This window comes from Falco peregrinus, chromosome 5, assembly GCF_023634155.1.
Source record: "Falco peregrinus isolate bFalPer1 chromosome 5, bFalPer1.pri, whole genome shotgun sequence".
In the NCBI taxonomy this organism is placed as follows: Eukaryota; Metazoa; Chordata; class Aves; order Falconiformes; family Falconidae; genus Falco; species Falco peregrinus.
In genome coordinates, this window is record NC_073725.1 from 70,930,831 (window position 1) to 70,954,329 (window position 23,499).

General features: G+C 64.5%; 2 protein-coding genes across 4 annotated transcripts; both read right to left on the minus strand.

Annotated features, from left to right (window-relative positions):
• Positions 1-63: 63 nt before the first annotated feature.
• APC2 (APC regulator of WNT signaling pathway 2) lies at positions 64-15,745 on the minus strand. 3 transcript variants are annotated; one of them, XM_055804753.1, is made up of 15 exons: positions 15,650-15,745; positions 10,344-10,502; positions 10,171-10,261; positions 9,881-10,049; positions 9,696-9,804; positions 9,481-9,594; positions 8,770-8,826; positions 7,645-7,725; positions 7,168-7,552; positions 6,859-6,954; positions 6,570-6,709; positions 6,407-6,484; positions 6,211-6,327; positions 5,913-6,127; positions 64-5,827 (listed from the first exon to the last, which is right to left on the minus strand). In XM_055804753.1, exons 2-15 carry the CDS (start codon positions 10,482-10,484, stop codon positions 373-375), a joined length of 7,248 nt encoding a protein of 2,415 aa, XP_055660728.1. In that variant the 5' UTR covers positions 10,485-10,502; positions 15,650-15,745; the 3' UTR covers positions 64-372. The 3 variants fall into 3 exon arrangements, with proteins under 3 accessions (XP_055660728.1, XP_055660727.1, XP_055660729.1); XM_055804752.1 differs by having other exon boundaries at positions 8,749-8,826; XM_055804754.1 differs by lacking the exon at positions 9,481-9,594 and having other exon boundaries at positions 8,749-8,826.
• A 2,014-nt stretch (positions 15,746-17,759) lies between these two features.
• On the minus strand, positions 17,760-19,616 carry RPS15 (ribosomal protein S15). The gene is made up of 4 exons (XM_055804893.1): positions 19,499-19,616; positions 19,101-19,186; positions 18,663-18,897; positions 17,760-17,924 (listed from the first exon to the last, which is right to left on the minus strand). Exons 1-4 carry the CDS (start codon positions 19,499-19,501, stop codon positions 17,811-17,813), a joined length of 438 nt encoding a protein of 145 aa, XP_055660868.1. The 5' UTR covers positions 19,502-19,616; the 3' UTR covers positions 17,760-17,810.
• Between the last annotated feature and the right edge of the window lie 3,883 nt (positions 19,617-23,499).

Below are 23,499 nucleotides of genomic sequence, written 5' to 3' on the forward strand. Positions count from 1 at the left end.
AGGATTAGGCCCTGGTTCAGCCTCTGCCCAAGGCAGATGAGCAGGATGGGGGGACATGGGAACATGGCCCCCACCTGGGCTTGTCCCGGGATGTCCATCAGCAGGAGGAGGTGGCCACCGAGACCCCAGGTTGGGGCATCAGCCCTGGCCCCAGTGCCCAGCGTGTCCCCCCAGCTCTGCCCAGTCCTCTGCACTGGGAACTGCAATGCTCCGGCACAGCAAGACCCCAGCTGGGGCAGGCAGCGGGTTGGGGTGACTCGCCAGTCCCCCGCTGTCCCACATCGCTGTCCGCCCCCAGCACAGTCCTGGCTAGCTCCTGCGGGGCAAGGGGTGTCATGGGACCCTTGCCAGCGTTTCCTCTGCGGCAGCTGCTCAAGCTTGGATTTTCTCCACCGCCTTGTCGGCCACCACTGTCACTGCCATGGGGCTGGGGACGTAGTTGAAGGGGGTGACACGGGCAGCTCTGCTCGGGGAGCCATGTCGGCTGGCGGGGAAGGTCCCAGCGGGCGCCTCGTGGCCGAAGGAGATGGGCAAGGCGGCCTTGGTGGGGGCCAGAGCTTCACCATCGCAGGTGGCACGGCTGTGTGGGGGCCCCTCGCGTGTCTCCAGTGTGGGAGAAGTGCTGGAGTTGGTCTTGGTGGTGGAGAAGTCCTCGGTCTGCACCACGGCATCGCTGGTCTTCCTGGGGCTGGGGGTGCTGGGGTTCTCCTCCTCACCGGCACCTGCCAGCGGCAGGGCAGAGGAGGGCAGCGTGCTCTTAAGGATGTGGGGGATGTCTTCATCCCGAATCCTCCGCCAAGTGCCCTTCATCACCACCACTGGTGGCTTTGCCGGCTGCCCGCCAGCTACTGCCTCAGTCTGCCGACGCTGTGCCGACGCCTCGGAGTGGGCAGAGAGGACGGAGGAAGGGCTGCCTGTCCTCCGTGCCACGCTGATGTTGGGCGAGGATGAGTACCTCTTGAAGGGCTCGGGCATGGGGATGCTGGTCTTCACCGGCAGCCGGGATGGGCTCTCGGAGCTGGTCCTCCGCGGTGGCTTGACCCCAGTGGGGACTTTGCCGCCGGGCTGGGCTCTGGGGACGAGGGGCCGCGGGCTGGGGGACCCCGGCTTGGCCGCCTTCAGCTCCTCACAGCGGGAGGAGCAGAGGAAGACGGCTGGGAGGACAGCACGGCTGCGCTGCGGGGAGGCACGGCGAGGCAGCGAGGCGTCCGGCTGCGCCATGGAGAGCTCGGTGCGGTGCCGCAGCAGCAGGCTGGAGGATTCTTTGATGAAGGTGAGCTGGCGCAAGAAGCCGGAGCGGTCCGAGTCGCTCCCGCTGGAACGGGTAGATGACATCCGCACCAGGTTGAGCCGGCTGCCCCCTGGACCTCCCGGCCCCGCGCCCCGTGCCTTGCCACCATCTGCCTGCTCCTCCAGCACTGGCATGGCCCCCCGGCCCGGCAGCACCTTCCTGCTGGGCTTCTGCATGAAGGGGATGCGGACGGGTGACTTCTGTGTCTTGGACTGCTTGGGGGCCGGGGACTTGGGGGCCGGCACTTTGGCTGGGGCTCCCTGTGGGGACGACGAGCCGCCCACCTTGCCTGCGGCTGGGGGACCCTGCTTGGCGAGCTGGGAGGGTGACGGCAGCTTCTTAGGGGCGTGCTGGGAGGGGGTGGAGGTGCGGGAGGAGCCTGAGGAGGGGGGTCTCTTGCCAATGCGGGCGGGCGGCGTGGTGCTCCTCTTGGGCAGTGCCAAGTCACTGGTTTCGGGGGGCTTGCCCAGCCGGTGCAGGCTCCGCGAGCGCTGCTGGCTCAGCGAGAGGTTCTTGGCTGGTGGTGCCTCGGGCTTCGCCATGGGGCTTTTCTTCGGGGTGGCCCGCGGGCTGGGGGTGTCCTTGGCCAGGCTGGGCATGTAGATGACAGTCCTGCCACGGAAGACCACAGGCAGGTTGGGGACTGGCTTGGTGGGTGCTGGGCTGCGCTCTACCCTGGTGCCACCGCGGCTGGTGGGACGGGCACCCGGCGCGTCCTTCTTCTCTGGGCGGCTCTTGCTGTGCTCCCTCCTCGCCGCATCCCGGCTGGCCGCGCTGCTGGCCCGTTTCTTCTCCTGCCTGCCCAGGGAGAGCTGCAGGGTGGACCCAACCGAGAGCCCCGACATGAAGGAGAGGATGGAGTCGGACTCGGAGGAAGGCTCCCGCGAGAGGGAGGCAGCAGCCTGGTGCAGCCAGGTGACAATGGAGTTGGCACCCTCCTGGATGGCTTGCCACTCCACACTGTCCAGGTCCGAGCCCCGGTCAGAGCCGACGTCCTCAGCAGGGCGATGCCTCCCCTCCCCCTTCCGCTCCCTCCCGCCAGTGCCCAGTGGCTTCTGCTTGCGCTCCACCATCCTCCGGCGAGCTGAGGGCCGCCGGCGCTTGGGCATGGCTGAGCCAATGCACTTCTGCAGCAGGTCATCCTCCGAATTGAGGCTGGGGGAGCTGGGGGAGCCCCCCTGGGCCTGCCCGGCTGCTGTGGCTGACCACAGCCGGGGGGCTTTGACACAGGGCTGGCCCCGCTCCTCTCCGTCAGAGAGGTTGGCATCACTCAGGGAGCTCATGGAGGAGCTGAGAGAGTAGCATGGTGGTGTCTCGTCAGCGATGAGGTTGTTCTGTGGCTTCACCTTGGCTGGCTGGGGACCGGGCTCAGGCTCCCTCCGGAGAATGGAGCCGCCCCAGCGCTCCTGCCTGGGCGCCCGGCCGGGCTGGGACACCTCCCTGCCCACCTCAGGCAGCTCGTCCGAGTCCTGCTCGTAGAAGCAGTACACAGCTTCCTCCGTTGGCGTGGTGTGGCACAGTGACTGGAAGGCCACCCCATCCTCCCGGGGAGCATCCTTCCTCCCGGGGGGACCACTGCTCCTCCCCACCTCCAGCTCCAGGCTGGCTCCGCTCTTCGGCAGGTTCTGGCCCCACTTGCCCTCCCCACCTTGCCCACGGCTCGATCCAGCTTTTCCCTTGCAGGCTGAGCTCAGCCGGGCGGGTGCTGAGCTGCCGGAGACGGCTCTCCTGGCCGTGACGGTGCTGGTGCTGCCCACCTCACGGTGCCCCTCAGGCAGGACCCCTGCCGGGTGCCCCGTCCCCGGGCTGCGGGGGCGCTCAGCCTCCTCGGCAGCCGGGTAGCGCAGGGTCTCATCGCTCAGTGAGGCAGCGCTGGAGAAGTTGACGGGGGTCCCGTCGGCTGAGTCAGTAAAGGAGTCATCGTCCTTGAAGAGGTCGCGGGCGGTGGCGCGAAGGTGCTTGGGGACGCTGGGGTGCGTGTGGGCTGGCACCAGCATGTAGACAGGGACGTGCACCGGCTTCTTCGTCTGGGGGTGCAGGACCTGGCCAGAGAGCAGGGAGGTTTTCACTTTGCGGAAGCGGGAGGGCATGGCGGAGCTGATGCACTCCTTCAGGATCTCGATGTCGTCATCAGATGGGGGCTCGGGGCGCTCGGCTCGCTTCCGGCTCCCCTCCAGGTACCGCTCCTCCAGCCGCTCCTCCCGCTTCTCATGAGCCACGAAATTCAGATTGTTCTTCTCCGGGAAGGTGGGCATCAGCTTGAGCTCCACGTCCTTCTGCACATAGTGCTCGTGGAGGGGCAGGGCGCTCAGGCTGGAGGCACAGGAGAAGTTCTCGTTGGGTTTCTCCACTGTGAAATAGACCATGGAGTCCAGGTCCTGGGGCAGCTGGAAGCGTTCCTTGAAGTCGGTGATCTCCATGAACTTCTTGACGTTATTCTCCCACTGGATGTTGAACTGGCTGGTCTCCTTCTCTGGTTGGCAGCCCAGCTCGAACAGGGGCGTTTTGCTGCGGCTGGGCGGCATTGTCTGCCCAGGGCTGTCAGGCAGCTCGCTGGGACTGATGGTACCGCTGATCATCTCACTGCAAGGGTCGCTCTGGATGGAGCTGGCGATGGAGGGGCTCTCAAAGCTGCCCAGAGAGCTGACGGAGCTGCAGCGGCTCATCACCAGTGGCGTCTCCTGGATGTAGTTCTCCGAGGAGCTGGAGGGCGTGAGGTCCTCCTGGCGTGATGGTGATGACTCGCGCAGGAAGATCTTGTCGCGCTTCGGGAAGGGGATGGAGATGGGCTGGGAAATCCCCACCAGTGTGACCGGATCTGCATCCCCTGCCTTCTCCTTCTCCTGCCTCCCATCCTCACCTTCCACATCGCCTTCCTCCATCTCCAGGATCTCCAGGGAGGAGTCACTGTCCAGGTCGTTCTCACTGTGGCTCTGCCCATCCAGCACGTTGTCTGCCGAGGAGAGAGAGGAGAGGGAGCTGCACCGGGAGAAGCAGATTGGGGTGTCCTCCACTGAGTACTTCTGCACCGACTCCTGCTCCACTGTGGCTGGCGGGTGGGCAGGCAGTTTCTCTGGGATCTTGCTCAAGGTCTCAGCCGTCTGCAGCAGCGCCGGGGGGAGCCAGGCTTGCTTTCTGCCCAGGAGGGAGGGGTGGTGGCCAGCGCTGGCAGCCGCGCCACTCTTGGCCAGGGTCTCGAGCAGGGGGACGTGCTGGTAGGACGGGGAGAGTTTGATGGTGTGGACCTGGGGGTCAGGGGAGAGCTTGCTGCCCGCCTCCTTCTTCCACTCAGGCTCCTTCTCCAGTGCCCTGGGGCTGGGGAATGTCACCGTCTTCTTGGCCCGTTCGGGCAGGTCTCGCTGCTCCAGCTTGTCCGGCTCAGCCGGGTCTCTGCCCTTGAGCGTGGGGGGTTCGACCCGCTCTGGCTTGCCACCCAGGATGCTCTTGAGGTCGAGCCGGCTCGGCCGCTTCTGGTACCGCTGCAGCTCGTCCCGATAGTCAAGGAAGGCGGCCCTGGTGCAGGGCTTCATGTGCTCCTTGGTGCAGTAGCCGTCGCTGGTGCTGCCGCTGTTGAGGCTGTCATTGGACAGGCTGGTGTAGGCGGTCTTCAGCCGCAGCAGCGTGTGTGCCCGGCTCAGGCTCTCCCGCTTGGCAAAGCCACTGGTGTCCGAGAGGCGGCACGGTGAGCAGGACTGGGCGCGTGCCTCGTGCACCTCCTCGGGGCCGTACTGCCAGTCCAGGCAGTGGTCCTCCGAGCTGAGGCTGAAGCTGTCATCTGAGGACGTGTGCATGGTAGAGATGTCCTCCACCAGCTTGTCGATCTTGGCCACCGTGCTGGAGATCTTGTTGGCCAACTTCTCAGCAGCCAGTGAGACGTCATCCTCCGGCAGCGCCGGCTTCTTGGGCTCCACTGGCTTGCCGCTGACGTCCTTCTCTGGCTCCGGGCATCGCCTCTGCGCCAGCGCCCGGGGCAGCGCCTGCCCCTGGAGGAAGGAGGAGTTGAGGAACATGGAGAGGACAGAGGCACTGGCCGTCTCCACGCCGGTGGAGATGTTGGGCACCTCATCATCATCGAAGCAGCCAGAGTCAGAGGCGTAGTCCTTCACCAGGCTCTCCATGTGCCGCGTCGGCTTCTTCACGCTCTGGCTTTTCAGGCTCTGCTTCTCCATGGTGTCGAAGGTCTCGGCCAAGTGCTTGGCATCCAGCTCAGCCTCCAGCGCCTTCTGCTTGCGCATGTAGAGCGAGGGCATGCAGGAACCTGGCGAGACGACGGCCGTGTCCTTGTACTTGGGGGGCCGGTTGGTGAGGAGGTTGCGGAGCGCAGCCGCACTGCCCATGGCGATCATCTTGTGCTTGGAGTGGATGAGGTTGCGCAGCATGCTGACCGCCCCCAGGTCCCAGAGCAGCTCCTGGTCATGGGGGCTACGGGCAGACAGGTTCCAGAGGGTGCCACAGGCATTGCTGACGATGGTGAGGCTGTGCGAGCGCAGGTGCTGCAGCAGCGTCTGCAGGCAGTTGTGGTCCCGGAGTACCTGCCTGCAGGATGGGGGGGATACCTGGCCATCAGGACGGTCCCTGACCCCCCTCCACGCCACCGTCCCCACCCCATGGCAACCCTCACCTGTAGTCCTCCCGCGTGGCGATGAGGCTGGAGACATTCCTGAGGATGCCACCGCCGCTCTCGATGATGGCCAGCGAGTTGCTCTGGCACTTGTAGGTGAGGGTGCTCACCAGGAAGCCCAGGGCTCCCTCCACCCCGCAGATGGCAGCTTTGTTCTCTGTGCTGTGCGCGGACAGGTTCCACAGCGCGCTCAGGACGCTCTTCAACGTGGACTCCTGTCCCGGGGACACACACATACGCACCCATCACCCCCCGTCCGGCTGCCCTGGCAACTGCTGCCACCCGCTCCGGTGCTCACCTTGCCAGCGTGCAGCGCGCACCGTGTCAGCCCAGTCACACTGCCCACCTCACGCAGCACCTTCTTGCTGTTGATGTCAGCTCTCCAGGAGAGGTTCCTCAGGATGCTGGAGACCACCTGGGAGGGCAGAGCGGGGTGGGTGTGTGTGGGGACCATCCACTTTCCCGGGGGAGCCCCCCACACTGCCAGCACCAACCTGGTGCAGCTCCTCACTGTCGGAGCCCAGCTGAGCCACGATGGCCTTCATGCAGCCCCGGCGGGAGCACAGCGTTGCCTGTGGGGAGGATGAGGATGGTGAGGGTGATGCCGTGACCCCTGCTTGGTGCTGCTACACCCCCCTCTCCGCCGCCCCCCCCAACCTTGTTGACCACATCGCCGAAGGTGAGGTTGGTGAGAGCCATCCCCGCGTAGCGCCGCAGTGCCAAATTGAGGGGGTCGCTTGTCATCTTGTGCATCTCGTAGTCCACCTGCAGCAGCTCGGCCACTGCCTGCAGCCCACCTGTGGGGCAGGATGGGGGGTCACTTGGGAAAGGGATACCCCCCCACCCCCGGCACACCCTCCCCAGCACTGCTGCTGCAGCACCAGGAGGAGGGTGGGCAGGGATGGCTGCGGAGCCAAAGGGATGGAGCCCCCAGCCCGGTGCTCACCCAGCTCGTTCATGGCCCGCCGGTACTCCTCATCGAAGGAGAGCTTCATGATGGCACAGGTGGCCTGGCAGATCTGGGGCTCGATGGGCACTGGCACTGTGGGGAGAAGGGGGGGTCAGCCCCAGGGTCCAGCACCGACAGTCTCCCCTATTGCCCCCCACCTCTAGCACATGCGGATGCTCACAGCCGCGTGCACTGCCAATAGAACCATGTAGGTTGGAAAAGGGTCAGAAAAGACCTTTGAGATCAGGTCCAATGGCAGCCACGCACGGGTGTACGCACGGGCTGGCACCCCACTTGCCCCCGTACCCGCGCTGCCCTCGGGGTCTTTTTCTCCATCCCTGCTCTGCATCTGCAGCCAGTCCCAGCAGGTCTCCGAGTAGGAGCGGATCTGCTCCAGCACGTGCAGCACCCGCATCTCCTTCTTGGCCTGGCCCTCGTCAGGCTGGGAGAAGACGATGTTGTGGAGGGCGGCGTTGGCACGCATGCGGGCGTCCTTGGCGCCAGTGGGGCTCTCGGGGGGGCCCGGCTCGCCGTCTGAGTCGTGCAGGATCTGGATGAGCAGGGGCAGGCAGCCTGACTTGCGCATGGCCAAGCAGCTCTCCTGCGAGCTGGACATGGCCAGCAGTGTGCGGGACATGTCGTCTTTGTCACGTGTGGCCAGCATGGACAGGAGCCAGAAGACCACCTCCACCTGCAGGAGGGGGACTCAGGGTTACACACAGCCACCCCCACCCCCCCAAACCCCTGCCACCCCAGACAGGCTCTGGCACGGCTGCCCCTCACCTTGCTGCTGCCCCCCTCCTCGGGGTGGGTTGGGGGGTCCAGGCTGCCATCCCCCTCCATGCCCAGTGCCTTCCCGCAAAGCTGCAGAGGAGGGGGCAGATGAGGGGCAGGTTGCAATGCATCCACCCTCGTCCCAGTGCCCAGCCCCCTCCCGGCATTTCAGGAACCCACTGGTGCCACTCAGTTTGGCAGCTGTTGCAATTGTTGCTTTCATCAATGCCAGGGCTGTATTTTAAGCTGGGATTGGGGCTGATTGGCACCGGGGGGTGGGGGTGGTGCTGCCACAGCAGTAGGCTCAGGAAAGGAAGAGTGTGGGTGAGGCGAGTGGGGCAGGCAGCATGGAGTGTGCTACAGCTGAGCCCACGGAGCTGTTTGCATGGGTTGGCATCGGAGGGGATGTGGGGAGGCTGGGGTGATGAGGGAGCTGGGGGTGATGGAGAGCTGGAGGTGATGGAGGAGCCGTGGGTGACGGAGGGGCTGTGGGTGATGGAGGGCTGGGAGTGATTGAGGAGCCGTGGGTGATGGAGAGCTGGTATTGATGAAGGGGCTATGAGTGATGGAGGGCTGTGGGTGATGGAGAGGCTGGGGATGATGGAGGGCTGGGGGTGATGGAGGGGCTGTGGGTGATGGAGGGGCTGTGGGTGATGGAGGGGCCGTGGGTGATGGAGGGGCTGAGGATGACGGAGGGGCCGTGGGTGATGGAGGGGCTGAGGATGACGGAGGGGCCATGGGTGATGGAGGGGCTGAGGATGATGGAGCAGCTGGGGACAATGGAGCAGCCATGGGATTATGGAGGGCCCAGAGATGCTGGCAGTGCCGTGGCAATAGTGGGGTGGCCGCCCCGGCGGCTCTGGCAGATGCTGCGGAGCCACCATCGCCCGCCCGCCCGCTGCGCTCCATGGCCTACTTCTCGTCTCCATGGCAACTGCCCATTTCACGGTGCCCGAGCCACACAAAGCCCTGGCTGTGCCGCCAGCGGGAGATGGGGACAGCGCAGGGAACATGCGGGGGGCTGGCCTGGCCCCGCCGCCCTCCCCAGGCTCCAGCGCTCCGCGGGGGCTGGGGGCAGGGCCCGGTGGTGGCCCCTGGCCCCATCCCTGCTACCTGCGGCTCCGGCTGCTGCACCTTGTCCTGCGCCTCCATCAGCTCTTTGTCGATCTGCTCCAGCCGGGATGCCCGGATCTGGGGGGGGCAAAGCAGGTGTCCATGAGGGCTGGGGGCTGGGACACACCCCCCCACCTCCCCAGGACCCCCAGCACCCCCAGAGCCAGGCATGAGGGTGCACGGGGCTGGGGCAGCCGGGGGCAATGCACCAGGGTGCGTGGGGCTGGGGGTGGGTGCATAAGCGTTGCATGGAGCTGGGTGCAAGGAGCTGGTGCAAGGCTGTGAGCGTGCAAGGAGCTGGGTGTGAGGGTGCAAGGAGCTGCGTGTGATGGACATGAGTTGGTGCAAGTGTGCAAGGAGCTGGTGCAAGGCTGCAAGGAGCTGCATGGGATGGACACAAGAAGCTGGTGCAAGGCTGCAAGGAGCTGCTGCAAGCGTGCGAGGGTGCAAGGAGCTGCATGTGATGGACAGACACAAGGAGCTGGGTGTGAGAGTGCGAAGAGCTGGCTGTGAGCGTGCACAGCCCTCCATGCACAGTTGCACAGCCCTTGGTGCAAGGTTGCATGGTGCTGAGCACGAGGGTGCATGGGACTGGGTGCACAGAGCTGGGTGTGAGGCTGCATGGAGCTGGGTGCAAGGGCGTGTGGGGTTGAGCCGGTTGGGATGGGGCAGCGGGAGTCCCCCCGGGGTGCACAACGGGAGGAAGGGGAGGGATGGCTCCCCCACCCTGACCTGCGCCCGCTGCACCATCTCATCCGCCGTGCCGAAGCGCTCCTCCATCAGTGAGCGGATGTGCTGGGCCTCGAACTGCAGCTGCTGCCGGATCAGATCCATCTGCATGGAGAACTGAGGGGGGCCGGGGGGGGGAGGGGGCAGCATGAGGCGGGCAGGGTCCTGCCTGCACCCCGAGGCCTGGGCAGGGGGGTGCTGGGCTGCCCCCCACTCACCGTCTCCACGTGCGGCAGCTCGTCCAGGCGCGTGGCCAGGCTCTGCAGCTGCGCGTAGTACCACACCTTCTCCTTCTCCTCCTTCTCAATCTCCCCCAGCAGAAAGCACCTGGGGAGGCGGGGGGAGCCCCGTCAGCGCAGCCCCCGACCCTCCCGGCCCCATGCATCCCCCCCACAGCCATCACCTCTCCCGGTCGAGCTCCTCCAGCATCCGGAGGGTGGCTCTGCCCAGGTCCCCAGTGCCATCCCGGTGGGACACGGGTGGCAGCAGGCTGTCCTTGTCACTGCGCCCAGCGCAGGCCACCTCCGCCGGGAATTTGAGGTTGTAGAGGCTGGTGATGTCCATCTGCAGGGCTGGGGATGGGGACAGTGGCATGAGAGTGGGCTTAGTGGGGACCCCCCCTCCTCCCCACCCTGCTTGGGCACCCACCTTAGTGGGGACACCCCCTCCTCCCCACCCTGCCCGGGCACCCACCTTTCAGCTGGTCCAGGACCTCCGTTTGCCCCGAGGACACCATGACCCGTGCCTCCTGCTCCAGCTTGCCCTGGAGGTGCTTCAGGACCTCCTAAAACAGGGATGGAGCCGTCAGGAAAGATGTGGGGTCAGTGTGCCCCCTACCCCCCCGCCCTCCCGGGGCTTGTTCTCACCTTCATGTCCGAGGTCTCATTCTCCAGCTTGGAGAGGTGGTTGGAGTTGTCCTCCAGCTCCCGCCGGAGGTGGCTGTTCTCCTTCTTCAGTGCCTCCACCTGCCGCACCAGCTGGTCGTACGAGGCGATGGAGCCAGACATCTTCACCTCCTCCAGCGCCTGGGTGGGGGTACAGGTGGGCAGCACCCCAAGGTGCCCCACAGCACTCTCGCGAGCCCCCCTCAGCACCCCACAATGCAGCCCAGGGGACCCCCACCACCCGCACACCCCCGCACACCCAGGGAGGAGGCAGGCTGCCCTGGCAAGAGCTGGTGCCCCCCCAGAGCCTCCCAGGAGGCACAAGGAGGCACAAGGAGGGTGCCCGGCCCCATCGCCCCACAGGCAGGCAGCCCCGGCCCCCCCAGCCCCCTGCCAGCCCCTGCCTGATTTCCATCCTCTGCAGCAGCTCAGCCCTCCGCTCCCTTCCCCCTTTGTCTCTCTTTTGTCTTCTCCTTCTCAGAACCATCTCCCGCTTCGCTCCCCCCCACCAGCAAGGCCAGCCCCATCCCCCCCCGCAGCACCCCCAGCCCCACTCTGCCCTCCACACACCCCCAGCCCCCCTGTCCCCCCCCCAGCCAGCCCCAGCTCCCCAAACCTCCTCCTTGCCGCAGTGCCCATGGCCACCCCTCGCACCTGCCGGGGGGGCACATGCGGCACCAGCACACTTGGGCAATGGGGGGGGGGACAGGGACCCCTCGTCACCACCCCCGTGGGCCAGGCTGGTGGGTGAGAGCACAACGGCCCCACGTCGCCTTCGTCAGTGCCACGTGTGTGCACGAGTGTGCGTGCAAGGGGTGTGCACACACGGGGGGGGTGCACAGTGGAGAGGGGAGGGGGTCCCCTTCTCCCCTTACCCCACTGCAGCCACCTGCTCACCCTTCCCCACATCACCCGCGGTGCTGGGGCAGGATGGGACCCATGCCCCCCTGCTGCAGCAGGGTCAGGGACAGCGGCTGCCCGGGGCAGTGGCAGGATCGATCCCTGGCGCTGTCAGTGTCCCTGCCCCCCCCCAAAGCCTCCCTGCAGCAGCTCGCCAACACCCTGGGACACCTTTGAGGGGGCTCCGTCCCCCCTCAGCCCCAAGGCAGCGGTGGGACCCAGCCCCCTCCCCAAGGCCCCACCGATGTCCTTCCCACCCCAGGAGCCATCCCGGCTCCCACCCTAAACCGCTCCCTTGTCCCTGCACCCCACATCGGCTTGGGGACCCCCCCACTTTGGGTGCTGCTGCGGGGTGTGCCTCCCCCTCCCCATGCTGGGGCCAGCCACGCTTCTGGAGGGAGACAAAGACCTCACGAATTCGCTTCTCACCGCTGCCAAGGCAGCAAATAACCCCCCCAGGAGAGAATAATACTCAGGAGGGGTGGGCATGGGGCTGGGGTGCAAGGGGTGGGAGGTGGTGGAAGGGCTGGGGGGGGTTGGGATGGGGGCTGCCGGATCAGGATGCAGGCTGCGGATCTGGGATGCAGGGTGGACAATGAGGGATGCAGGAGGGAGGATGTGGGAGGATGGGTGAGGGATGCAGGGGGATGGATGCGGGATGAGGATGACAGATGCGGGATACAGGAGGAGGGATGCAGGATGCAGGAGGAGAGATGTGGGATGAGGAATGAGGAATGTGGGATGTGGGATGCAGGAGGAGGGATGAGGGATGTAGGATGAGAGATGCAGGATGCAGGAGGATGGATGTGGGATGAGGGATGCAGGAGGACGGATGCTAGATAAGGGATGCAGGATGTGGGCTGAGCACAGCATCCCATTGCTACGGTGACAGCAGATGGGGCAGCGCAGGCGGGTCCATGGCCCTTCCCCAGCACCCACCAAACATGGGGGGGCTCAACACTGCGGGACACCGTGGGGGGAGAACAAAAGTCGGGGTCTCCTGCAGCTACAGGGGAACACATTCCCAACCCACCCCCCCGTACCCCAAACCTCTCAGCGCCGACTGAACTGTTCAGAGTCAGGGCTCCAACCTGGCTCCACTGGGGGTGGGTGCTGCTTGAGCCCCCTCCCCCGGAGCTGCCCATGGGGTGCCCCCGCCCTGCACGATGCCAGGGTGCTCTGGCCAGCCCCCCCTGGTGCTGTGTCATCCTGCAGCAGGTCAGGACAGGCTGGGACATTCGGCTACAGACACCCCAGGCAGGACATGGCACCAGCCCCATTGCACGGCGTGGGGAAACTGAGGCACAAAGCTGTTCCCCCCTCCCCCCGGGACCCCCCCCCCTCCATGGTGACTGCTTTGGTTTGCAGGGAGTGGGATGCTACTGAGCCAAACAGCAGCTGGAAGAGCCTGGGGGCTGCTGCAGCCCCTTGGTGGGATACTGGCCAGTCTCTGGGACCCCCCCAGCTCCAGGGGGGCTGCTGGTGCAGCCACAAAGCTGGGGCACCCCACACCACCAGCCTTGCCCCGGCTCCTGCCACTCTCCTGCCCTGCCTGGGGAAGCATGGGGGGGAGGGGCTGGGGGTTGACAGGGTGGGGGTCTGAGCTGTGGACCCCCGGCTCCCCGGGCAGGGACAGCCAAGCACAGCAGCGCTGGGGCTCTGCAGCCTGCAGGGAGGGGCTGGCCTGGCGGCACCTGCATTTGCAAAGCGTCTAGACTCAACGGGAAAGGGGGGGCCCAGGGCTGCAGGAATCAGGGAGGGGGGGCCAGGGCTGCAGCTATGCTCCTGCATGCTCTGGCACTGTGATGGTCACTGTCCCATGGGACCCGGTGGCCCTCCATGGGCTGCTGGAGACTGGGCGGTGTGGGCATCTCAGAGGGGGCTGGGGCTGCTGTGTGCACGCCCCGGGGGGGTGCAATGGCTCAGGGCCCTGGGGACCTGGCACCCCAACACCCAACAGCTGCCCCTCCCTGCTCAGGGCACCCCAGAACTGGCTGAGGCCACTGGTGGGGCCTGGATCCAGCCAGCCAGGTCCTGGCAGGGCAGGTGATGCTGCAGCAGGTGGAGAAGCAGCATCTGCGCTGCCCACCGCACCCACTGCCCATCGCACCCCCTGCTCACCATGCTGCCCACTGCACCCACTGCCCACCGCACCCACTGCTCACCATGCTGCCCACTGCACCCACTGCCCACCACACCCACTGCCCATCGCACCCCCTGCTCACCATGCTGCCCACTGCACCCACTGCCCACCGCACCCACTGCTCACCATGCTGCCCACTGCACCCACTGCCCACCACACCCACTGCCCATCGCACCCCCTGCTCACCATGCTGCCCACCACACCCACTGCCCATCGCACCCCCTGCTCACCATGCTGCCCACTGCACCCACTGCCCACCGCACCCACTGCCCATCGCACCCCCTGCTCACCATGCTGCCCACTGCACCCACTGCCCACCACACCCACTGCCCATCGCACCCCCTGCTCACCATGCTGCCCACTGCACCCACTGCCCACCACACCCACTGCCCATCGCACCCCCTGCTCACCATGCTGCCCACTGCACCCACTGCCCATCGCACCCCCTGCTCACCATGCTGCCCACTGCACCCACTGCTCACTGCACCCACCACACCACTCACCATGCTGCCCACCGCGCCCACCGCTCACCAAGCTGCCCACCGCACGGCGCTGCCCATGGCACACACCGCTCACCGCACTGCCCTGCCCTCCCCTGCACTGGCCAACCTGCTGCATCAGCCTTCTGCACCATGCTGCACCGCACCGCACGGTGCCGCCTTGGCCGGAGCCCCCTGGGCCTGGCGGAGCGAGACAGGGCCGGTGGAGCACTGCACCCCGTGTGCCCCACACTCCCTGCACCCCTCGGCTCCCTGCCACCTGACCGAGGACAGGGATGGGGACAGGGATGGGGTGGTCCACGGTCCCAGCACTGCAGCAGCCGCCCAGCGCAGCCGCCTGTGACAGAAGCCACATCTGAGCCCCCCGACCGGCTGCGGCTCCCAGAGCCCCTCAGGGACGTTAAACAAACAGCATGTTGTCACCAGCTCCCGCTGATCGACCCGCCAGCACGTGGTGGCCTTGGGGACCCCCAAGCGCAGCAAACCCACCCCAGGGAGCACCAGGCTGGCCCCGCAAACACGACCCTCTTCCACCCCACCCCCCCGACTCCCAGGCAGCACCGGCACATGCCAAGGTCATACATGGGGGCACATGTAGGGTCATCCGTGGGGGCACACACAGGGATGCTGGCACATGGGGTCTGCTCCCCCCTCCACGTGCAGCAGCCGACCCCCCGCAGTACCGACGGCCCCCCCAACGCCCCCGTGCAGCAGCTGCTCCCCCACACGCGTGCACACACGCACGTATGCTGCACGCACACGCATGCACACGCACGTCACTGCCTTTGGACAAATGTGGAGCCCAGGCAGGGTCCGGGGGGGGGGGGCAGTGGGGTGACCCACACCCCAGCAGACATACCCCCATGCAGGGACCCCTGGGGCCAACCCCCCCCCCAACCTTCCCCATGCCATGAGAGCTGGCACTGGGGTTGGGGGGCAGGAATGTCACTACTGGTGCCTGGCACCCCGCACCCAGGGGGGGCTGGGGACACCCCTGCCCAGGGCCCCCACACTGGGACCCATGGGAACCCCTACCCCGCGGTGGGCTTGAGGTTTAAAGGCCGAGATTGTTGAGGGGCGGGTTGGGGGGGGCAGGGTGGGGGGTGGGTTTGGGGCTGTGGGTTGGGGACCCAGCCCCAGCCTCTTGGACCAGCCCTGCACCGAGGAGGGGGTTGTGCGGGGGGGCGACCATCGGGCCGGGGCGGGGGCCATGCTGCCACCCCAACGGGGGACCCCCAGCCGCGGGGACAGCTGCCCCCCCCGCCCTGTCCCCAAGATGGGGGGTGGGGTGGGGATGGGATGAGGATGGAAGGTCTGTGCTGCCCCCCCGCCCCAGCCCGGCGGATCCCCGGCATTGTCCGGCCTTTGTCCCGGCGGGACATGGGAGCTAAATGCTGCGCCCCCCCCGGACACCCCCGACCCCCGGGAAGGAGCAGCGCCCGCCGCATGACGGCAGGTTCCGCGCAGCCAGGGCCGGGGGCATCCTCCCCCGCGGGGGGGACACGCACAGGCAAATCGGGGCGCCCCCAACCGCATCCACCCCACCCCGCCGCAGTCCAGCAGCGCACCCGGAGCCCCCCCAACCTGCGAGGGACCCCCGCACCCCTCCGCTCAGACACCCCCCACCCGGCGCGGTCCCCCCCATCCCAGGCGGCTGCAGCGGCCGGAGCCGCTGGGACCCTCGGGGGGCTCGGGGGGGCAGGGGGGAGCCCGAGGGAGCCCGGAGGGGGCAGGTGCGGCCGTACCTCATCCCCGGCAGCGGCGGCGGCGCAGCGGAGCTGGGCGAGGCGCGGCCCCGAGCAGCCGCATCCCGCCCCCGCCCCCCCCCGGCTCCCGGCCGGGATTTTCCAGCGGCGCCGCCGCCGTCAGAGGGCGGGAGCCCCCGCGCCGGTACCGGGGGAGATGAAGCCCCTGTGCCCCCCCGGGCCGGTACGAGGGGAGATGGAGCCCCCGAGCCCCCCCGGGCCGATACCGGGGCTGGGGGAGATGGAGCCTCCCGGGCCAGTACTGGTGCTGGGGGAGATGGAGCCCCCGTGCCCCGCCTGGGCCGGTACCAGGGGAGATGGAGCCCCCCCAGGCTGGTACCGGAGCTGGGGGAGATGGACCCCCCTGGGCCGGTACTGGGGCTGGGGGAGATGAAGCCCCCATGCCCCCCCGAGCCGGTACTGGGGCTGGGGGAGATGGAGCCCCCGTGCCCCCCCTGGGCCAGTACCAGGGGAGATGGAGCCCCCCCAGGCTGGTACCGGAGCTGGGGGAGATGGAGCCCCCTGGGCCGGTACTGGGGCTGGGGGAGATGGAGCCCTTACGCACCCCCCGTGCTGGTAGCAGGGCTGGGGGAGGTGAAGGCCCCACAGCTCTCCAGCCCCACCTCCCCCCTTTTCCAGTCCCCCCAAAGCACCAGGGGCTGCAGGATCTGCCCTGTACCCCTATCCCGGGGCCAAACCTTCCCCCCCCTCCCCCCAGCTGTGACCTTTGCCACGTACACTCCAAGGCCACTGTCACCCACCTCCTGGCTGAGGTGTCCCGGCCTTCCCAGCAGCTCCCCAGGGACACAGGACAGGGCTGAGGTGGGCATCTGTCTTCCACCTGACGGAGGGACCCCAGCCTCGTCCCCCCCGACCAGCGGGAGCTGCCCGAGGATGGTCAAGGTGACATTGCTTGAACAAAAGGGATGCAGAGCCTGGTGACATGAGCCCTTCCCTAAAGGACAAATGGCCCCAGCATCAGTGGGAAGGGCTGGCGCCAGCCCCCAAGACCCCGCAAGGACGAGCCAAAGTCACCCGCCAACTGCAGGGACAGAGATGAGCCAAAGCCAGCCGCTGAGCCCCTGGCACAGCCCCCGCTGTCCCTGGGCAGATGCAGCCAGTGCCCAGTGCCAGTGCCAAGCACAGTGGTTCCTCATGCCCAGGCCTCGCAGGACAAAGGCACGGCTGTTCAGTCCCGGTAAAACCAGGATGAGGCCACTGGCACATTTGTCACAACCTCTGGCCACGCGCCTGTGTCACTGCCCACCTGAAGGTTAGCAGGTTTTCCCAGCACAGCTCATGCCAGTGCCCATCACTGTGGCACTGGGGACATGCTGGGCAGGGTGAGCACTGCTGTCGCACTGAGGCCACTGGGGAGGGAAAGCAGAGCCAAGTGTGCCAGCAACAGCAGGGACAGTGACGGCTGCGTGCCACATGGCCATACCAACGCTCCTCACCGGGCCAGGGGCTGGGGACATGGCTATACCTCACACCGCCGTCCCTGTCCCCTTGGCGCTCACCACAGCTCCCAGCAGTGTTTCCTCCGGCTTGGCCCAGGCCCTGGGGCAGCTGCTGGGACAGACTGGATCATCCAGCCGGGATCATCTGGCCAGGGTCCACCACTTTGTCCTTAAGAGCAGCTTCTCCCCAGGAGCCATGGAAAAACTTTCCTCCCTCAGGCCAAGCAATCCCCCACTGCTCTGACCCATCAGACACCAAACATTTAAAACTAGAATCCCACATTTCAGATGAGAAAATAATTTTGGGATCTCTGCATCCTTGGCAGCCAGTTCCAAAGCCCCCAGAACCCACCCCTCAATTCACTTTACTTCCATGGTACATCATGCAGCACGTGCTTCCTGGGGAGAGCTGAGCAGTGCTTGAAACACCACAAAAAAATTAAATCAATGGAAGCGCCACTCCCCCCATGCAGCAATGGGCAAGGGATTCCAGTCACCCACTTGAAGCATTTCCTACACGTGCTGAGCACCCAAACCCCCCCCAGAAATCTTCAGGAAAATATGAGATCATGACAGAATGAGGAACTGCTCAGCTGTGCCCTGGCCCACCCCGCCGCAAGCCCACAGCCCTGTGAACCGCGAGACACAGCTGGGACAATTTTCTTTATTTACACGTGGAAAAGGCTCCCCACAGCGCTCGGTTACTTCAGAGGAATGAACCTGGATGAGTGTGTGGCTCCGATACCAGGCCGGCCATGCTTCACCGGCTTGTAGGTGATGGAGAATTCCCCCAGGTAGTGACCAATCATTTCGGGCTGGAAGAGAAAGAGACTTGTGCTGGAGGCAGCGAGCCAGGTGGGGGGCACAGCCCAATCCACCACGCAGGGTCAGGGGCAGTTACAGCCCACAGCCCTGCGCTGGCAGGAGCCCCGGCTGTCCTGGCACCACTGCTGTGCCCAGGCTCCTCTGGTGGTGCCCAGGGCTTGTGGGCAACGGCTGCTGCTGGCTTCACACGGAACCAGGGGGGTCAGTGGGATGCGGGGCTCCCTCTTGCCCCTCAAGAGCCCCCAGCCAGCCCCATGCCTCCCGGGAGAAGGACACCCCAGCCTTTCTGGTGTGCTTTCGGGCTGGATTTAATGCCAGCTACAAGCAGAAAACGCCATTTAATCCCACCAGCTATATCAGGTTACACGACCCCGCAGGTTATTCCAGTCCCAAGGAAACCTCATGGATCTGTTTCACACAAAACCAGTGCTGGTGGGCAGGGCGCCAGGGCTGAGTGCTGGCTGCGCGTGTCCCTGCCCCACCTGAGCTGGCAACAGCCACATTATTTCGTTATTTCAAAGATGCACTGAAGCCCCGTGAGGCCTCCTGACACTTATGTGAGCTTTCAGGTGTCTCTCCAGGCCAGCTCTGCTCCAGGCAGGAGTCTCAACATCCCACTCAAACGCAGGGCAGGAGTTTTTTCACGCAAAGTGTTAAAAAAAGTGAACGCAGACGCACTCAGGATGGTCAGCTCGCACCAGCAGTGAGGACACTGGAGGTCGCCTCACCTTGATCTCCACCTGGTTGAACGTTTTGCCATTGTAGACGCCCACCATGCTGCCCACCATCTCGGGGAGGATGATCATGTCCCTCAAGTGGGTCTTCACCACCTCTGGCTTCTCCATGGGGGGCGCCTCCTTCTTGGCTTTCCGCAGGCGCTTCAGCAGGGAGTGCTGCTTACGGCGCAGCCCGCGGTTGAGCCGCCGGCGCTGGCGGGCGCTGTACAGCTGCATCAGCTGCTCGCTGGAAGGGACGGAGAGAGCCTGAGCCTGCAGCACAGCCCGGGGGAGCTGCGCGGGGACCCCGCGCTGGCTGCGTTACCCGCTCAGGGCCTTCCAACCGCCGCGCAAGCTCCCAGAGCCCCGGTGATCCGCCAGGGCCGCGGTGAGCCCCCGGAGGGGGCCAAGGGAGCCGGGCCCGCGCCCCCCCGCAGAAGCAGCGCTTACTAGGACATGTCGAGGAGCTGGTCTAGGTCCACTCCCCTATAGGTGAATTTCCGGAAGGTTCGTTTCTTCTTCTGCTCCACCTCCGCCTGCAGCCGGGAAGGAGCGGGGGTCAGCGCCGCCCACCCCCGGGGAGGCCGCGGGCACCGAGTCCCCCCCCCCCCCTCCACCGCTCTTTTCCACTGCCAGGCCCAGCCCGCGGGCCCCGACTCCTGCCGCGCTGCGGCCTAGCCCGGCCCGGGCGGCCATCGCCGCGGCAGGGCCCCGAGGAGGCCAGATCCCGGGCCCCACGGAAGCGGCTGGGCCGGACCGCGGTGGCAGCAGCGCCCCCGGCCCCGGGCAGCCGCCGCCGCGGCGGATGGAGCCGGATGGGAGCCGCCGGCCCCGCCGCCCGCACTCACCATCTTGGCCGGGTCTCCTCGGAAAGGACCGTGCTTGGGCCGGAAGAGGCGGATCTCGCGAGAACGACGATGGGGCGGAAGTAGCGAGAAGCCCCGCCCCCTGCAGCCTCGGGCAGCGCTTCCGCCCTCACTGCCCTTAAAGGGGCCGCGCCCCGCAGCGCAGTGGGGGAATCGAGTTTCATGGTGGGGAGCTGGAACTCGCTGCTTCGGGCTGGGGTCCTGCTGGAGGGGCTGGCCCTCACCCCAGCAGCTCTGCCCGGGGACCCGCCTTCGTGCAGGCTCTGAGACACGCTCCAAAGGGCCCCGATCCTTCTGCCAGAAAAGCTTTCCAATAAAGCTTTTCCTCCAAAACCGGGGAAAATAGATCAAATACAACCTAGGCACGTCGCAGAGCAGCACCCTTCTACCAAGGAAAGTCTCAGGAGATGCTACAAGGGAGGGACGACCCCAAGTAATCCTTAAAACCACAGGATTTTAGGAGTCTGGATGGTTTTTTAAGTGCAAGACAATTTTGGATGAAGGATGAGGATGAAAGCTGCTGTTAGTCTAACCTCCAATGGAAATAAATGGATTTAATTTGTAAACCTGGAGCAGGCTCCACATCCCTGTGAAGAGGGAGCAGGCTCCACATCCCTGTGAAGAGGGAATCAGTCCCCGCGGCAGGGGAGGGCGGTGGGGGGGGAGCTGCGGGCAGCGGGCACGCTGCTCCCACACCGGAGCATCCACCCCAGCAAGAGAGGAGCAGCCAAAAAAGACTTTCCCCCAGGGCCTGAGCTGCGATGGTGGCTGGGAACCGGCCAAGAAAGCTCTGCTACAGGCTGGGGTTTGGTGGTGAATATCCATCTGGTCTCCTGGAAGGCTGGAGTCAGGTGATCAGGTACCTCCAAGGAGCAGGGAAAGAAAAACGTGGGTCATATGCCATGGTGAGGAGCCCCAGTGTGGGGAAATACCCAGCCAGAGCATCATCCCTGCTGTGGGAAGCTCATACTGGGAATTGCCCGCTGTGCCGGGAGACTGGCCATCCCCAGCCACCACAGGGCAGCAGATCCCAAGCTGGGACCTGCCTGCACATGCCTTCAGTGAAGGCAGCCAGGAAAATTCCAGCAGATGCACAGCCGGGAGTTCTGGTGGAAGCTCTGGGGAGCCCTTCAGCTGTCAGAGGGTGGGCGCTCCAGCACTTTTGCTTGGGCTCAGCTTTGATTTGCGAGCTGGGAGAATGCGGAGGGTGAGCAGCCTGCCAGCTGGATGCTGCCCAAAAATCCCACCTCATACATGAAGCGTCTGAGGAGTCAGGGAGGAAGAAAAGAGGGGAAACAGACCAGGCTGTTACAAGGAAGGATTAAGATCTATGAGGAGCCAGTTCGCCAGAGATCTCCTCCCTGGCTCTCTGGATCTGCAGCCAAGGAATCCAGGTGGGATGCTCCACGATGAGCTTCCTTGCCCCCAGCCAGCCAAACTTCTGATCCCTTCCTCCGGAGAGTTCTAGCTGCAACATGACCTCATCACCACATGGCTGACCCAACCGTGTGACATCACTCTGGAAGCGCCACCTTGCAGGAAAAGCTTTTCACCTTATAAAGTGAATTAAAATGAGGGTGATTTCACCAGGCTTTGGCTGCCAGGAGCAGCTGTCTCCTGGCTCACCGGTGAGGAAGGTCTCAAACCCCCCCAGCGCCCATCACATGCTGGGTATCGGTGGGTGTCATCAAAGCTCCATCTCTGAAGAAAGGGCTGGTGAACTCAGCAAGATCGCCATGGCAGCTAAGGGGAAAAACCATTCCTGGCTCTAGGACATGAAAAAAAAGACAGAGAAAAAGCAGAGATTCAAAAGGAACACTGAACTTTGCCTTTCTGATGCCTCCTCCAGCCACAAACCGCCAGTAGCTCTGCAGACCGGGAGCCTGGCGAGTCGTCACAGCCCCGCTTTGGGACCAGGACCACCGCCTGACCCGCCAGCCCCGTCCTGCCTCGCTACATTGGGCTGGCTCTGAGCTTTAGCCCTCAGTCGTAGCCAAGCTGCTCCTCCTAGTAATAAACACAACATCTAACCTGCTCCGTGTGTAGTCCCCGGAGCAGCCAGTGATGGGTGAACACTGAATTGCCGATATCCTTGGTGCAACCACCACTCGCGTTGCAGGGACCCAATGCTGTTCCTTCGCTGCTGACAGCTCCTCTCCTCCTAGCTCTGCAACATTAGAGGTGGTGAAAGCCGGGACCACAAGAAGCCCCCAGGACCAAGCTGAAGCTGTTGAGGCAGTTGTACCTTCAAGGCTGTCCCAGTCCAGGCTCCGGCCTGAAGCTGTGCACCATCCGGCTGTATGGCAGCACCGTCTGGTGGCACCAGCCCTCCTCGCCACTCCAGTTTGCTCCCAGTCAGGACCAGTAGCAGCAGAAACAGGGTTAGCAGCCTGAAAGCAGCCAACGCAGGATTTCTGTCTGTCCTCAGCCAAAGCCAGGTTGTGTCACGTCCCAACTGTAGCAGCCAGCCTCCAGCGGCACGCAGCAGATGATGGAGCAGCCCAGCCCAGTGAGAAGATGCTCCTGGGGGAGATGGGGAGAGCTCCAGGGCTCACAACTTGCTCTCTAGGACAGCAGTACGTGACAGTGCTTGAGTTCAGTGCACCCAAACAGCTTCTGGACACGCTGCTCATCATCCCACAACCCTCGAGGGAGCTCTTCCTCTGGAAAAGGAGCCGTGGCAGAAGAAATCAGGCTAGAAAATGCCTTACAGCAGGTTCCTGAGCATCTGGGGAAACTCACGAGGGATTTGCAGCCTGCAAATCAAAGTCAGCTTCAGAATCACAGCAACGCCTCCTGCCAGCAGGTCACCTGCTGCATCCCACCAGGCTTCATTGCTGAAATCCCCTTTGGTCAAGATGACATCCTTGGAGATGGGGAGAACTGCTGCTGCAGCTTAAGGCCACGCGAGAAGAGCAGAAGACATGTAAAGCAGAAATACTTTATTAACTGCCAGCTCTGGAAAAGTCTGAGAAGATTTAGGGTCCACTGGGCAACGCAGGCTTTGCACAACATGCTATGAAACTCAAGTGAAAAAGAAAATGGAGGAAGTCAATCGATGAGCTGCGATCAGCAGCTCCTTCATGCATCTGACATTGGCATGCCTCGCTTTTTCCAGACTTTAACACTGCCCCCCAGGAACACGCCTGCCTGTCTGGCCCTGCAGGACATGGATATCTCCAAAGAAGATTTGGGAAGATTGTTGAATGCTGCCAGAGCGTGCGATTCCCCTTCTTGTCTTCAGAACAGATGGCTGCAGACGGACCCACTGGCTGGCAAGTCCCACAGCCCGTCCAGCCTCGCTCTTCACTGACATGCAGCACAGCCTCTTGCTCCCGCTGCTGCGGATCCCAGAGCTGCTGACGTGCGCAGGTTGGGCTATACAGGTACCCCATCCAAGAGCGAAGAAGGAAGAGTTATTTTTGTTTGTTTAAAGTAACACCACGGGGAGGAGAGGGGATAAAACCAGTGCGTTTTGTCCCAATTCCAGCTTAGGATGCACAGAGGCAACTGATTGCTGGAAGACTGTGGCTCCAAACTCTCCAAGACTCAGAGGGCTTCTATCAAGCCTTTCCTCCTGAATAAAAATTTAAAAAAATCTGAGCAAAACTGGTGGGTTTTAGCCCCTGTACAAGGGGGGTGATTAATCAGATCCTTTCACCACTGCCTCCTGGAATTATCCAGCTCTGAATTAAATGGGCAAGTCTCAAACTCACGAATCAAAACTGTTAAGGAGGTTTTGCTCCCCAAAGGTGTCAGGATTACAGGCTCTCAGGAACTAACTGTGCTGCTGCATGCTTTGATGAGTCTCCGTTGAATCAGGGGAAGGACACGCTCCTCAGGCCTCTGTATCTTAATAGTAGTAAAGTTTATATAAAATTTGTTAAATATTTCGGTGCAGCACACTGTTTAGAAGGGCATCTGCTGCTCTGTTAGGCTCTGTGGTCTAAGTTAGGGCTGGAAAATTCACCTCAAAGAAAGAG